Source organism: Orcinus orca, chromosome 1 (genome assembly GCF_937001465.1).
Source record: "Orcinus orca chromosome 1, mOrcOrc1.1, whole genome shotgun sequence".
Classification (NCBI taxonomy): domain Eukaryota; kingdom Metazoa; phylum Chordata; class Mammalia; order Artiodactyla; family Delphinidae; genus Orcinus; species Orcinus orca.
Window position 1 is genome coordinate 155,724,501 of NC_064559.1, and position 17,331 is coordinate 155,741,831.

General features: G+C 42.2%; 1 protein-coding gene across 3 annotated transcripts in view; it reads right to left on the bottom strand.

Moving 5' to 3' along the window:
• PDE4B (phosphodiesterase 4B) overlaps positions 1-17,331 on the bottom strand; it is a 600,461-nt gene that overhangs the window by 37,483 nt on the left and 545,647 nt on the right. For all 3 annotated transcript variants that reach the window (XM_033407540.2, XM_049698244.1, XM_004280773.4), the window contains one exon: positions 4,184-4,296. In XM_033407540.2, coding sequence (XP_033263431.1) covers positions 4,184-4,296 — 113 coding nt within the window. The remainder of the gene's footprint in view (positions 1-4,183; positions 4,297-17,331) is intronic.

A 17,331-nucleotide genomic window follows, 5' to 3' on the forward strand; every position in this document is an offset into this window, starting at 1 on the left:
AAAGTTAGGTCAGTGACCAGCTGCTTGAAGATAGTTCCTTACTGGGTATTACATCTTTTTTTTTTTTTTTTTTTTTTTTTTGCGGTACACGGGCCTCTCACTGCTGTGGCCTCTCCCGTTGCGGAGCACAGGCTCCAGAGGCGCAGGCTCAGCGGCCATGGCTCACGGGCCCAGCCGCTCCGCGGCATGTGGGATCTTCCCGGACCAGGGCAGGAACCCGCGTCCCCTGCATCGGCAGGCGGACTCTCAACCACTTCGCCGCCAAGGAAGCCCCTGGGTATTACATCCTTTGAAAGACATTCAACATGCCGGGTATGAATAACCCCTTTGACATTTTTCACCTGAAAATTTTAGGCCAGAGACACTGTTTCTCAGTCAAAGCTCCCTCTTTCCCCTCAGTCACAACGCCACCTCACTGGGATTGTTCTGTGTCGGTCCTTCCTCAGCCACTGTTGTTGCAACTCTGTACTTTTCAGCCTGCGTCTGTCAGGAAGGAGACAGGAAATTCTAGTCACCCTCACAGCAGCTGCGCCATTCCTCCTCTCCTCCTCCAATGACGTCGGTTGGCTTTGGTGACACGAGGTCAGGAACTGAGCTACAGTGAAGGTCAGGAAGATAGGTCAGTGTTTATGCCGATGTTGGGCTGGGGACCCTGCTGAGGCTATTTGCTTTCTTCCTTTCTATACTGTTTCTCTTTCCGTTCCTCTTTTTATAATGCGCAGCCAAAGCATCCTGTTTTCAAAACATCTGACTGTTTTGCCACTGAGGAACTCATGCTCTGATGCATTTCGCTGAAGCGTAAGACAATTCTTCTAATTCAGGAGGTGATAAAAGTTGAAACAAAAAATTAATGAACAAATCTAAGAAGGCAATCTGTGGTTAAAGAAAACAGCTCTCACGTGTCTAGCTGCTGGCAGAAGGTTCACTAGATATCCTTTTCATCTGGAAAGACAATGTCATTGCCCTGTAAAACTCCTACTTAATTTATTCCATCTTGTTGTAATTCTTGGGGGGAAATAATCTACAATACTGACCCACCTGGCTGCATCTTTCCCTGTAATTCTGGAATTCCATTTGGCCTGTGGCCAGCATTAAGGAATGAGGGAAATTTGAGCCAAGGGAAAAACTATGTTTCTGTAAGTCACAGAAACAGTTCCTCATCTTACTCTCTGGGCTCTGAAGCACACTTGGGATGGTTGCAATCTTTGAGTCACGGTTTTCTTCAAAAGGGTTAAGAAAAGGCAACAAACAAATCCATCCCTACCCAGATGAAGTGAATACAAAGACTACTTGTTTTCCTCTACTAGATGCAGTTGACGTTCTACCATTTGCATGTAGACTGGCATACATGTCATCTCCAAACCCCTAAGCAAAACACAGGCACTCCCATCACCACTCACATGCAAGTTCAGAGGCTGCAAACAAAACTCAGCAGTCACTTAGCTGATCAGAACTAGAGACAGATGGTTTTATGCAAAGATGTAGCAGATGCTATTAATAAGTTATCACTTATTGAACTTTTGCTTCACATCAGGGGCCTTGCTGAGTGCTTTAGACGTATTATCTCAATCTTCACAGCAACCCCAGTAAGGTAGGGACCACGTTCATCCCTGTTTTACATATGAGAAAGTTGAGTCTTAGAGCAGTTAAGTAAGTTGGCCAAGGTCAAGTAGCTAGTAAATGATAGAAACAGGATCTGAACCATGATCTTTGGACTCCAAAGCCCATGCTTTTCACAAACTTCCTGTATAGAACATCTTCACACTTACTTCCAAGTCTGTAACTCAGAGATTTGCCACAGCTCCTGTGTTCAGTGAGAGTAAGCAGAAGATGATCGAAAAAGACTACACAGTAATGATGATGACAACGATGATGATATTTTTAAACAGTAGCTCAGACGGAACACTCAAATAACTTTGAGAATATTTAAAATTAAATGTGAATTTTAGTTTTACCACAGATAATTCAGTTCCCCCTAAACTGGTATAGATCAATTTCTTTTTGGTGGCGACAATAATATTCACATTATATTATATTATATGTGCCATGGATTAACCCTGAGATGATTATTAGTATAATCAAGACTTTGAGATTGGGGGTAGGTAAAAAGAGAGCTAAGTAAAGAGAGACAGATCTTTTTAAAAATTGAAACTGACTTCAGCTGTCATCTGGACATTATTCATCCACTGGGTAATTGCTTTGCCCTACAATCTCTCCACTGTAGCTCTAGAAATAGGTGAAGCTGCATGCCTTCTACTTAAGCTAACTGTGTCAGCATTAAGGTTTAGCCCTTTCTTTAGGGTTAGCTCTATTCAACTTTCATTGCTTCCTGCACAGGACACCATAAAGGAGGAGCGGAAGCCTGAATTCTCACTAGGTCCTACACAGTCCCTGGTGTCAGAGCCTCAGTAACTATACACTGAATATGAGATCATTTGTAATAAATTTGCAAGATAGACAATGTCTAATTTCAGCACTCCAGACACAAACCTGGTTAGAATCTACAAGGCATCAACAGTCGAAACGAAAACTAATGGCAATTTGCAGTTTCTCAATGAGTAATCTTTTTCTTCAGAGGGAGAAAGTTGCCCACTTTATCTTAGTGACTCCAGAAGAAAGTTCAGGGTGTCCTTTACGGTGAAACCTGCTAAAAAACTACCCCTAAATACCAGATCTCCATCTTGCATGTGTATCAATGATCACAAAATGCAAAGAACAGAGTATCTGTGAATGTTTCACAGGAGGCTAAAGCCTGTGTGAAAATCCTCCTACATGAACTCCAGTGTGGTTTGGAGAAGTTATGCAGTTACGCCCTCCTCATGGGGAAGCAGCTGGTTGAGATTTACAACAGCCTGGAAAAACCCAGAATTTAGCTTCAATTGAGAACTTCAGAGAAAAGTCAGTAAATAGTTAAAACTCAAACCTTTTTTTTTTTCCAAGTTGAATCTGAACTAAAATTTGAGAGAGGCTTATTTTTTTTTGCCCTTTCATTAACCAATAAACAAGAGTAAGAAAAGTCCACTCTCTATACCACCCCCCCTTACCCCGCCAACCTTCAGGACATGATGCTTCCTCTACTCAGATCCTCTGAGCAGGAGCCAGCAAGTCTCGAAGGGAAGGTGATACTTTTAACCCCAGGAAAAAGGGAGGAGGGACACACATGCGGGGCTGGAAAGGGCATGTTGGCAGGTGTGGAGCAAAATCTCTTCCCAGCCCCAGAACCTTAAGACAATAAGATAATACCTCAGGCTAGGATGATTGGGGATTTTGAAATGTGTATTTATGAGGGTGCAGTGTTAAGGCTTTCAATTAAAATAATACATACACAGACACATATATGTGCATATAGATAGATAGATGATAGATAGATAGATATAAAATCAACAGTCTCCAAGAGAAAAATACAAACAAAAAGCAACAACTCTCACTACATAAATTAGCACTCTAAATCCAGGTGTTACTTAAACAAATGATATAATGGTAGATAATTAAAGCTCTTCAACACTAAGTTTTGCCTGGGCATGGTACATAAAACCATTTCTTTGCAGTATGGGTGGAACTTCATTTCATATGATTCCACTTTGTAAAGCAGCAAACTTTAAAAAAATAACTTTCTTTTTTGGAGACAAAGTATATTGTTTCTTTTTTTAATCTTAGGTCATATCAGCATCACAAAAGAAATGTTGGAGAATATCAGAACATCCTTCTGAGGAGAATTTCAGAATTTATGAAACTTCAGGGCAAACCATTCTCACCGTCGATATACAGAAATCACATTATTTTCTTGTTCAGACACACATATATAACACCTGACTGCAACGTAACATTTTACCCTATGGATTCATTCAGATTTTATCTTCCTGCTAACTGTTTACAAAAAAATAAAAAAGCATTTTCACTTGTATGGTGATTGGTACACTTCATAAACACCCCTCACCTTAAACACATTCCGCACAGCATCACTAAGAAAGAAGTTTAGGAATTAAAGCCTGCCGAGGATTTTAAACTTTTGCTGTAGCATCACGACGCAAGCAAAGTGGAGCACTTTGGAACAGAATCATCGGAGGCAGATCAACAAAGCTGACAGTGGCGTCCCCGTGCACCTCTGCTGCTGGCGGAGGCCAGGGCAGCCCGGAGCTCCCCGCGCGGTCACACTTTAATGAATAAAACGGTCATCTCTTACCTTGTTAGACGCCATCTCGCTGACAGAGCGGTAGGTCTGTATGGTCTCTAGCTGGTCTAAGCACCAGTCCAGTTCCTCCAGCGTTTCCATTGCTAATTTTTGATAAGATTCTTCTGCAAACAAACACACAGACATGTAGTTAGGCTGGAGCTGCTGCAGGCTGTCCATAGCCGAGTCACCGCTGCCGCCGCTGATCCCGGCGCTACTGAAGGTGGCCCCGTGCTCCTTCATTATTTGCACGCCGACTCCTTCCTTCCAGCTCTCTCCACCAGGAGAACAAATCCGGTGCTCTGCCCGGAATGGCTCGTGCCAAGTTTTCACCCCCCCCCCCCCGCCCCCAGGCTGGATGAGGTGTCTGCGATCTACCAAGAAACTTCCTTTGAGGAAGAAGGCGGGGAACCGGCTCTTAAAAGCTCATCTGCATACATGAGTCCTAAAACTCGAGGCAGAAGCAGTCAGTTTTCTCAGGCTCTCTCTGCCTTCGTCATCTTGGGGTTCTTTAGGGTGCGTGATGTCATTTCTGAGTGTTTGCAGTCTAGAGGAGAAATGAGGAAAGCATTTTCTCATTTGGCTTTTCTTCTAAATGAAACGTACAATCGAAAACTGGAGGGGGGAAACTGACAGTTACGTTGTTGGAAGGCTAAGCAGTCATTCATTCTGGGGAATGTGCAAATGTTGGAATAACTTTCAATTCAGCAAACACTGACCAGCACAAGTCTTCCTCTCTTGCGAGTCTCCCTTTTAAGTAGAGGCAAAATGAGGTCTCCCTGATAAGAGTGCAGTCTCAGAGAAACTGTCTGGAGTTTTACATGAACACATTTATTGGCTGGGGAGTCAGGCAGTTCTTGTTATACTAAACAAAGCTAAAACTTCTCTTCTGCAACTGCCAGGATCACAGGGAAATTCTGAACCAGACTTTCAGGTGGAGCCAGATGTGAACGCCGCAGATTTTCTGATTAACGCCGGGGCCTCGGATTTGTCACTGTAGGAATCCAGACTTTCTGTAAATATGTCTCAGTGGCCCATTCAAAACTTATTGCTTTTAAGATCATATTTTTGCTGGGTAATGAAACTCTTTTTAAGTGTTCACAATACGTCATTTCATACCCAAAAGTTCGTGAGTCTAAGCTAATACTTAAGGTTATTGACTTAAGAACCCTATGTTAATAAACACTGAAATTAATTTTATAAATGCTAGATGAACCAATGATGCTACAGACAGTTATAAAAGCCAGTCAGACTCTCCCGCATACATGACTGATTTTTGAAGGGAACACCATCCTTTAACTCTACCAAGCTTTCTGGAATGCAAGCACACAATAGGCACTAATAAAATTAAAAATCTCACATGAAATTCTATTATAAGGAAAAGACTCACACATTCCTGTCATATTTAGAATACATTTTTCATATGCTCATGCAGAAATCCTAGGGAGATTACATAGCTTTTTTATTATTATTTGAATACTTTTATGTGTGTGGCACTCACACTTGAAGCAGAAAAGGGAATAAACAGGAGAGAGATTCCAAGTGACAAGGAGCCACTTGGCACCGACGCACATTTCAAAGAATAGGTGTCTTGTTCATCCCCCACATATGCCTACCTTTCAGGATAAACAGGGGTTAAAATTCAACATCCTGTATGTCATACTTAAAAAGCCACAAAACCACTGAAGGTGACTTCCTCCATTTTTCTTTTCACACGCCTCAAAAATGTGCAGACAAGAATTGAAGTGTTTTTAGTGAAACTCATTTCAAGCCAGACTTGCACATACCTTCCCTCCTTTCTTCCTCAGTTTTGCCATGCTGCTTCAACACAAAGAATCTCCTCACTGACTCTTTTGTGTGTCTGAAACACCCCCTTGCCCCTATGCCCTTCCAGAAGAGCGCTTCATCCAAGGAAGCTTTTCCTGAAGTGACAGAATCCTCCCCTTCTCCCTCCTGGCCTCTCATAAAAGAAAAGTCCAACCACTTCCCAGGTACTCATGCTTCACGACCCTGGTGTCTTCCATATCACAACCTGTGGTCCTCAAGATCAGACATTCACCCTGGTGGTGGTGAGTAAGTAACTTGCTTGGAGCATTTTGAACTGACTGCGGGATGATATATTACACTTCTCCTCCCGGAAGAGGAAAAAAGGGATCCGATCTCCACCCACAAAGAAAATATGGTAATTATAGCAGTGAAGCACTGAAGAAGGAGGAGAACTCATCAATGATCTTCCAGTTAAGTACCATCGCCACAACTCATTCCTTGTCTATTACACAGAATGAACACACGCATGCTCCTAGAGTTGGGACAAGAGTGAGCTGCCAGGGACTGGCCAGTGGATATGGCAGGAACTTATTTCACTGCCCTCTCTGATTCTGGTCAGCCACAATATTTCTTTAGGTAAAAAGTTAAAATTTGAAGTTAATGAAAACTTGTCCCTTCCCAGATTCTTAATCCATGGCCAAGGCTTTCTTTATGTGCCGTTTTAGAGCCTTCTTATCACAGTAACTGAGGCAGGAGGCACAGATGTCAGAGTGGGCTAAGGATGGGAGCATCAAACTCCAGCTACTTACTGGTACTGCCAAAGGAAAGGACCAGTGCAGCTCAGACTGGCCTCCACTCTAGAACTTTGTAGCTCTAGCACAAGATCCGGTGCTTGGTACCTAGTAGATACTCAGTAAATACTCAGAGGGATGGAAACCACAGTGCCTGCCCAAGCGGCCTGAAAATATCAATACTTGGGTACCTAGAGGCTGAGGATACATCTGTAGCACTGCGAAAAGAGCACCAGCTTTGGACTGAGGCTCGGGCATTTTGACTTTCTCTCTTACCACTTACTGTGTGATCCTGGACCTCCATTTCCCACATCTTAAAATAAGGAGAAGAATATTCATCTCATAAAGTTATAAAGGGGTTAAATGAAACCAAGTATAGAAAGTATGGTAACCAGTTCTTAGTAGGTGATCAGCACACAGGAGTATAATTATTAACGGCAGTAAAAGTAACCTCCAAACCTGGTATGTGTGGGGGGAGGAATAGGAAGGGAGATAGAAGAACTGCGTATTCAACAAGGGGTTTTACAGTCAGGATCAGTTCCATAATTTGCAGGGCCCAGTGCAAAATGAAACGCATAGTCCCTTTTCAAAAAGCAGGAAAAAGTGCTGTGAAAGGTCTTAAAATATGAAGCTTTTTCCTTTCTTCTGAAGTTGCTCTCCCTCGACCTGTCATGGTGGTATTGTATTTTTTTTTTTTTTTTTTGTGGTACGCGGGCCTCTCACTGCTGTGGCCTCTCCCGTTGCGGAGCACAGGCTCCGGACGCGCAGGCTCAGCGGCCATGGCTCACGGGCCCAGCCGCTCCGCGGCATGTGGGATCTTCCCGGACCGGGGAACGAACCCGTGTCCCCTGCATCCGCAGGCGGACTCTCACCATTGTGCCACCAAGGAAGCCTGGTATTGTATTTTTTAAATAAACTTTTAAAAAATAGTTCTAGATTTACAGAAAAGTTGCAGAGCTAACACAAAGAGTTTCCATATACCCCACATCCAAGTTTCCCGATAGCTAACATCTTAAAACGGCACATTTGTCACAATTAATGAATGGCATGGTGTGTTTTATTTACTCTTTAAAACTGTGTTACTTCAGGCAGAGGGATACCAGGAGGAGAGTGCAGACCCTTATAGGACCCCAGAGGCCCTGCAGCCTCTGACTTAGGGCACATGCACAGCTTACCAGTTGCTGGGGTGCCCGAACCTGCCAACTTCCAGACTGCGTGCTATGCCCCGGTCCAGGGCAGGCTCTGAGAAAGGCAGACATTTCCCTTCACCATGGTACCAATGCCCCAACCCACAGCAGACAGGTGACCCCTAAAGGTGCTATAACTTCTGCACCAGGATGTGCTAGATACCTGGATCAGGGTGGACAAGAGGATCACCCCCACCAAGACATGGCCTCTGTCTACCATGGTACAGCCATGCCGGCCCAGGGCATTCCCCACCTGAGACTTTGCAAGGCACCCATGTCCAGCTCAGGTCCTCTCTGCACCTGCACCCAGGCCCCCGCTGGGAGTGGACAGCAGCAGTGGTCATGGGGTTGGGGTAGAGACATGGATACTGGATGAGCCCCGGGGTGCCAAGGATCAGGGAAACAGGTGGCTGAGAACACGTCCAGGGGAAGCAGGTAGGTGGCAGGAGATGGGACAGTACGTGAGCCAAGGCTTCAAGCCACGGAGTATATGCTCCATTTTCCCATCCGACTTTACTTACAAAACACAAAGATAATAATATTATGAGTTTCAAGACTAACTATGCGGCCCTTGAGTGAGGGCCCCTGTGCAGCTGCACAGGTTACATGCCCATGAAGCTGGTTTTGTTCCTTTTCTTACAAAAATGACTCTGAGAAGGAACGATGCTTGGCACCCCAGAAGCAAGTCTCAAGGGGATAAGGGAAGGTATTGGGGCCATCTGTGGCCATGGGGTGACCCTACTTGTCAAGAATTTCCAGAGAAGAAGGAGCAGGGAGAACCTCCCTTCTATTCTCCCCTTCTTTTGTTCTTTCACTTCAACAAGGGCGACAAAGGAAGATTTACTTCCTTCTGTAGGTCTGGTAAGTATTGCATTGAATAATTATAATTATTCAATTATAATTAGTATCAGTCTGGTAATAATACGTGACATTCTTATAGCTCTTTTCTCAAAGGAGCGCCAAGCACACTACCCATTAATCCTTGCAACATCTCTGTGCCATAAACACCGAAGAGATATGATTATCTCTAATTCACCTTAAGGCACAAGCTAAATCAGAGGTTAAACAGAGCAAGATTCCGGGCAAGACCCTATCTTGGTCAATAAAATAGAGGATTCACCTCAGGGCTGAAAATGCATGCATTCCTGAAATTGCTGTGTTTAAAGTGGCATCTTACCCTTGGGTCTTTTCTATTTAAAATTGTGTAACTGCTTTCCTAAATGTTGTCATTTCTTGAGTCTCCTCTTCCCTTTTCTGATCCACCTAACACAGCCATTAGCCCAATATTTACTGTGCAGTATTTACTCAGAAGACCTGGCTTGGTTCTGGTCCCGCCTCTTGTTTCTGAGAGTAACCTCAGGCAAGTTACTTAACTTTGCTGAGGCTACATTTCTTTATCTGAAAAATGAACATACGAAAAATACTTACTCTGTTCTCACAAGGAAGGTAGAATAGGAGAATACACACAAAACCAGACTCTAAACCTTTAAGTATAATGCACATTTTGCAAATATCACATTTATTATTACAGACAGGATATAGGTGCATTGTAGACATTGTAGACAACAAGAAAATTACAGAGAAGCAAAAAATTTGAAATGATAAAAATGTCACATTTTACCAAGCAGAAATCACCATCGCTCTCCCCCTTGTGCATATCCTTTCATGTATGCATGTATATAATCAAAACTAGACAACACTCGTAATTCCCTGGTGGTCCAGTGGTTAGGACTCCGTGTTTTCACTAACGAGGGTCTGGGTTTGATCCCTGGTTGGGGAACTAAGATCCCACGAGATGCCCCGCGCGGCCAAAAAAAAAGAGAAGAGAATAGACAACACTGTACAAACTGTTGAGTAACATTCTTTTTTGTCCAGTCAATGATCTCCCCTCTTCTGCTTTAATAATTTTCAGGCTCAGCTAATATTTAGCTCACATTTTAATATTCCCATTTTTTCATGCAAATTCAGCAGAGTGTGTGTGTGTGTGTGTGTGTGTGTGTGTGTGTGTTTTAGCAGAAAGGTGTTGGGCAGGAGAGATGCTGAGAAGGGCAGGGCAACAGGAAAGGGCAATGGGAAACCTCAGCCTTGCCACGAATAGCGAGCTGCTCAGAGCTGGAAAGCATGGAAACAGATTTTAGCAGTGATGAAGCCAGTGGCCCAGCTGGTAAGAAACCTCAGGTGCCCTAAAAGTTGGACCCAAGCTCTGTGCAGGAAAGCATGATCTTATTACTGATCTCTGGGAAAAATCAGGATGGAGGCCCTTCGTGTACTTATATCATTTGACTTTGAAGCCCTCACTATGAGGGTTTCTCAGTACAGATGAGAAAAACTGGGGCTCAGACAGGTCCTAAATCCCTATTATTAGCAAGTGAAAGCATCACAATATACCCCAAATATAAATTTTCTAAGAACTATAACTAAATGCAATTTTTTATTGAGATATGATTGACATACAAATAAGCTGGGCATGTTTCATGTATACACCTTGATGAGTTTGAAGATAAGTATACACCTGTGAAACTGTCATCAAAAATAATCTCATAAACTTAGCCATTGCCTCTAAAAGTTTCCTCCCTCCCTCTGTGTGTGTGTGTGTGTGTGTGTGTGTGATAAGAACGTTTAAATAAAATCTACCTTAAATTTTTACATATATTATACAGTATGCTTAGCCATAGGTACCATGCTGTACAGCAGGTCTCTAGGACTTAGTCACCTTGGGGATCAGAAACTATGTACCTTTTGATCAACACCTACCCAATCCCCCTTCACCCAACCCCTGGTAACTACCATTCTACTCTCAGCTTCTAGGAGTTTGAGTATTTTAGGTTCCTAATATAAGGGATCATTCTAAATGCAATTTTAATACAGCTCTGTATATATCAGAGTTGTGTTTGTCAAGATTCCAAGACTTTCTACCCCAATACAGTGCATAGAAAGGAAATGTAAATAACCTTTTGTTATTTATTATTTATTCTTTTGTTTATCTGCCTCACATAATCAGACTCTTTTCATTAGAGAAGGTGGTACTATTTGCAGGATTGTATGGTGGTTAAATCAATCAGAACAATTGCCACAGGCAACAACAGGGATGAATCTCATAAACGAAACCAGAGATTAAAAAGCACATAAAACTATGATGTAATTTATATAAAGTTCAAAAGAGGCAAAAATAAACCTATGATGTTAGAAGTCAAGATAGTGGTTAACTTGGAGTGTTAGCAACTGGGCGAGAACTGGAGGGGGACTTCCATGGGGCCGACAATGATGTACTTCTTGGTCTGGGTACAGGTTACATGGGTCTGTTTATTTTATGAAAATTCACTGACTTCTACACTTGTGATTTGTGCACTTTTCTCTGTCTTCCTGATTTTCTGTGCATGCTTTCAACAGAGAGACCCACCTAGGGAAAGCCTAGTTTTTGTTATTTTTTTATTATTTATTTTTATTTATTTTATTTTTGGCTATGTTGGGTCTGGGTTGCTGTGCACGGGCTTTCTCTATTTGCGGCGAGCGGGGGCTACTATTTGTTGCGGTGCGGGGGCTTCTCATCGGGTGGCTTCTCTTGTTGCGGAGCACGGGCTCTAGGCGCTCAGGCTTCAGTAGCTGTGGCTTGCAGGCTCAGTAGTTGTGGCACCCGGGCTTAGTTGCTCCGCGGCATGTGGGATCTTCCCGGACCAGGGATTGAACCTGTGTCCCCTGAATTGGCAGGAAGATTCTTTTTTAAAAAAAATTCTAATTATATCACTCTTTAATTAAGTTATTGATTTGTACATCATAATATAATGTATAATATGATAAAATTGTTGTTGATCACATCAGCTTCTCTCTCTTTTTTTAACATCTTTATTGGAGTATAATTGCTTTACAATGGTGTGTTAGTTTCTGCTGTATAACAAAGTGAATCAGCTATACATATACATATATCCCCATATCTTCCACCCTCTTGCATCTCGCTCCCACCCTCCCTATCTCACCCCTCTAGGTGGTCACAAAGCACCACGCTGATCTCCCTGTGCTATGTGGCTGCTTCCCACTAGCTATCTATTTTACATTTGGTAGTGTATATATGTCAATGGCAGGCAGATTCTTAACCACTGTGCTACCAGGGAAGTCCCGAAACCCCAGTTTAAAAAAAAAAAAAGAAAGGAAGAAAAGAAACAGGGTTTCTAAAAACATGTTTCCTTTCCTTTCGTTGAACTGTAGCAATGGGTTTCAAAAGAGCTTGAGGGCTTCCCTGGTGGCCTAGTGGTTAAGAATCCGCCTGCCAAAGCAGGGGACATGGGTTCCATCCTTGGTCCGGGAAGATCCCACATGCCGCGGAGCAACTGAACCCACGCACCACAACGAAGAGTAGCCCCCGCATGCATCAATGAAGACCTAACGCAGCCAAAAATAAAAATAAATAAAAGCAAAATAAAACAAAATAAGAAACTTACGGTTATCAAGGGGAAAGATGGGAGCAGGCAGAAATTAGCAGGTTGAGATTAACATACAAAAAAGACAAACAAACAAATAGAGTTGAGTAAATCACACACAGCTGAAAAAGGATATTGGTTTTGACATTTCATAGACCAGGATGCTCCTACTAACTCAAAATTCAGTGGAACATATTGGTGTCTGGCCCAGCTGTTTACAGACCCTGACTCTGCCATTTGTTTATTAGCACTGTGACCTTAGACAGGGTAAGGAGCCTGAGTGTGTCTCTGTGTCTTTACCTGTAAAACAGAAAGAGAGCACAAACTAGCTATGAGAATTAAGTGAAACAAGGCATGCCGAGGCTTTGATACACAGCTTAGTACCTGTCAGGAACTTCTTCCTGCACCCCACCCCATACAAGCCTCTCCCTGGTCCTGGCCACTTTCCTGAGGGTAGATAGCCATATGTTTGGTGGCTGAGTTGGTAGAGTTGTGCTCTGGCCCTGGGCATTGGAGGTGGGGGGGGGGTCACATATAAAGTGGCCACGAAATCCTACAGTGTGCCTCTGGCTGCATGACCTCAGATAGGGAACTGGCTCTTGGTTAGGTTAGAGTTTGTTGGGTTTCACTTCTAAAATATAGAACTTGCCTGATGTATCATTCTGCTTTTACCCAATGCATATTGACGCACCAGATCAGTGGACCTTTAGACATGGAGAATTGTATAAGAAAGCCATTTGTTCATTCATTTATTCCACAAGATATATGTTGAGTGTCTACTACGTGCCAAGCCTGCTGATGCCAGGTGCTGGGACCACAGCAACGAAGAAGACTCGGTCCACTGAACTGAATGATTACATGGGAAACCCCTTTCCCATCTTCAAAATGGTCAGTCTGTGAAGATGGGTGCCTTCTCATCTTCCTCCCCTGCCTTTGCTCCCCATCCCAAGCTTATACTGTAACTTTGTGAAAATTAGAAAAATGTGCTCTCTCTCGGCAGACATAGCCCTTGGGCAGAAAGCTTGGGAAGTGACGCAAGGGTTGAATTTCAGCTCCCCTCACCACCTAGCTAAGTACCTTTGATCAGTACCCAAACTACACAATGACCTTTTGCAATGGCCCAGTGGCACATGGCACAGTCGGGGCAACCTAGCCTGAAGCTTCGCGTGGTCACAGCAAAACCTGCACTTTTAGCCTCAAAATAAAGTAAACTGTTGATGTTGAAAGGAAAGCATCCCAAGACCTTTCCTAGCTCTTAATTTGTGAATATCATCAAATAATTGAAATAACATTAAATAAACCTCCATAAAATAACAAAAAAATTTAATTTGGTAGACTAATTGTTATCTTTAAATGCAGTTTTTGTTTTTGTAGACACAATTTCTAAAGCAAGGGCTCCCTTGGGGAAACTATTAAAGCAGATCTTGATGGAGAAAATTAAAAAACAACTCTTCTGATTCTTGGAAGTAAGAAGTGTATATGAATTGGACTCTACCTCCAGCTAATAACTAGCTTTTTCCACAAGCTTCTAGCCCTGTAGGTGTCCTCCCTAGATTCAGTGGGCCTTGAGGTTAGCAGGCTTATTCCACTCCTTCGTTCCTCCTCAAAGTGCAATAAGTATTTGTTAAAATGTAAAATTGTTTCATACATATGGAAATCAGCCTCTCTTTATTTAAAGGAGTTAGGTTGGGGCTGTGAGCGTATTTATTTAGTGATCTTGGTTATATGATGTTTTTTCCCTGACAGTTAGCAATAGCTTTTCTTTTCATTGTAAGTTATTAAGTCCAAAGGTATATATTTTCTTTTGATCACTCTTTGGTAAATGAAATGCACCTGTGTTACAGTGCAACTTTTCCAGAAGGCTGTTGTTTTAACCTTGAGTAAAACATTCTTAGAACAAATCCCAGGAACTGGAGAACACTCATACACTCTGTAACACAGTTCTTCCAAAGGCCATCTGTAAGCCCCAAATGGCCTTTCTTCAGGCAGGACTTTGTTAATGTGTCTTTATAAATATGAGGAACTTTGCAATTGCACATGACAGGGATTTCACTCTGGGTGGATTCACGGAAGAAGAGGTTCACTGCCCTCAAGGGAAATAACAGTGAAAGTAGGTCATTTTGATGCTGATCTCCTTAGCAAACTCCTGTAAGACTACAAGTTAAAAAAAAAACTCCAATCACAGCTAGCTTTGGTATATACAACTTGACAGTTTACCAAGCACTTTCACTTGTGGATCTCATTTTTTCCTTGAAAAATAAACCCCATGAGATAGAAATTATTATTATTATGACATACATTTTCCATTATGCATGTTAGAAATGTGAGGCCTAGAGATGTTTAATGATTTGCTCAGTCATCTGATGAGAGACAGAGAAAGAGAGAGAGATGAGAGATGAAGAGGAGGGAGGGAGAGAGGGGGAAGGGGAAGAGAGGGAGGAGGAAGAAGAACCAAAGTTCTCTGATTCTGAATTCCATGATCTTTTTTGCTAAGCCATGGGGCCTGTTATAAACAAATGGTCCAACTTTCTCTTTCTTTCACCCAGGCAAGATTGGACAAGGTGAAACTGTCTTTGATGTACCAGCCTCATAGCCCTATTCCCTTTCAGTGTCCTTACCCTTGCCAAACTCTGCTCTCCAGAAGGACTCTGACTTTGGCATTACTTACTAATGAGAGTCTGTACTCATTCAGTGAATAACATGTACCACAAATGTGAAAAGGTGCCCAAGGAACTTAATTGTCCACCTGTGTTGGTGTTACAGGGCAATGCCACAAGAAAGCAATCAGACATGGAGGTCAGTCGGTGCCCAGTTATTTTTCTAATATATTAAATATATACAAGAAATATTTAAGAAGAATATAGAGTAGTGGTTAAAAGCTTGGTCTCTGGAACTACACTGTCTGGGTTCATATTCCATCACCTAATCTTAGAGAAGTTACTTAACTTCTCTCTGCCTCAGTTTCCTCACCCATGTAATGAGAATAATAATGGTATCTATATAATGGGTTGTAGTCTTAATGAATAAATGTAAAATGCTTAAGACAGTCCATGGTATAATATAAGTGCCAGATAAATGTTGGCTATTGTTTGTTGAATATGAGACAACAAATATCTATTTAATGAGTGGATTTGTTTTTGAGTGCCTTTTATATTGTAGGCTCAGCATGAAACTCCAAGGGTATAATGGTAAATTCTATGGACATAGTTTTTGCTTACTTGAAGCCTATATTCTAGCAGGAAGAGACAAATAATTATACAAAAACTTATTTAATTACAATTGGAAAAGGAGCTGCTGCTAATTTTAGAGTGCCCTAAGAATTTATCACAGGGATCACAGAGGACTCAAAAGTTTAAGAAGTAGGATGTGATCAAAAGTTCAGGGAAGGCCTAACTTGGAAAGTTATGAGATTTGACGGAATAAGAATTAGGTGCAAAGAGGGAGGAAAGCATACCAGACAGGAAGAACATCAGGGTGCATCCCACGGACTAAGATCTGTCCATGTGTCAGGAACACACCGAGAGAAAAAGACTGGTGTGAGAAGTTCAGATCAGGCCCTACACAGCCATGGAAGGCCATGGAGAGGAGCTTGGAGTGGCCTAGGCAAATCTGCATTTAAAAAAGATCACGCTCCCTGGTGGTCCAGTGGCTAAGACTCCGTGCTCCCAATGCAGGGGACCTGGGTTCCATCCCTGGTCAGGGAAATAGATCCCACATGCCAACTAAAGACCCCACATGCCGCAACTAAAAATCCTGCATGCTGCAACAAAGATCACGCATGCTGCAACTAAGACCCAGGACAGCCAAATAAATGAATAGATAAATAAATATTAATAAATAAATAAAAATTTGAAAAAAAAAAGATCACTCTCCATGCGGTCTAGAGAATGAACTTGAAGGCAGGAATGGCCGCAAGGAGGCTAGCTAAATAGTATTAAAAAACTCAGGATACGGAGGAAGACAGATAAGTTTGATTTCTGGCTCTGTCATTTATTTTATTAGCAGTGCAAACTTGGGCAAGTTGCTTAATTTTCTCTAAGTCTTAATTTCCTCATTTCTAAAATTAGGGGATGTATATCTTTCCGGTGGGGTTGTTATGAGAATTAAGTGAAGTAATCCACATAAAAGTACTTAGCCCAGTATCCAGCACCTAGTAAGTATTCATGCCAGTTGCTAGCAGCATTATTACTTATTTTATTGCTTTAACCTATGCAGGAAGTAGTGATGGCTAGAATTACATTGTAGCAATGCAGATGGAGAGAGGTAAATCCATTTGAGATATTTATGAGTTGAAACCGCAACGTCCCTAGGACAGTGGTATTTGGTTGGTAATCAAAACTCTCAGTCATCTCAGCTTTTCAGGTCAGAATGTGATTTCTGTCAGTGTGCTTTAACTTTATTCCACTTCCAGTACTAGTCCAACTCATAAGAGTGCAATGAGAAATCAGAGACCAATGAATTAATTTACAGAGAGCAATAATTTATGGTCAGCTTTTCATGTCATCTAGTCATTACACCTTCCTCAACATGGGAGACCAAATTCTTATCATAAGATTGCTTGGCAAGCATCAAATCAGAGCAGGGGACTTAGGTGGATGGATTTAATCTGCTTTACTCAAGCCTGATACACTTAGCTCAAGTGTTTCCATTGGCCTGACGTGCCCTTCCCAACTTTGTCCACCTGGCTAACTCTTATCTTTTAGGATTCAACCTAGAGTTATCTCCTCTACAAAGCCTTCCAAATATTCTGAGGTTGGATTAAGCTCCCTTCCTCTCAGCTCCCACAACAACTGTGTTCAGGCCTCTTATTTCCAACTGACCATGTCACTGGAATTCTTTCTCTTCGTTTATTTTACCCATGACTTCTTGAGAACAAGGAACATATCTTTTTGGCTGGTCTTTAATGTAGCACACTATCTACTTACCTAGTAGAAGCTCAAAAAAATATTGTTTCAACTGCTGACTTGCCCAACGTATCAGTAGATGGGATGTCCACTACC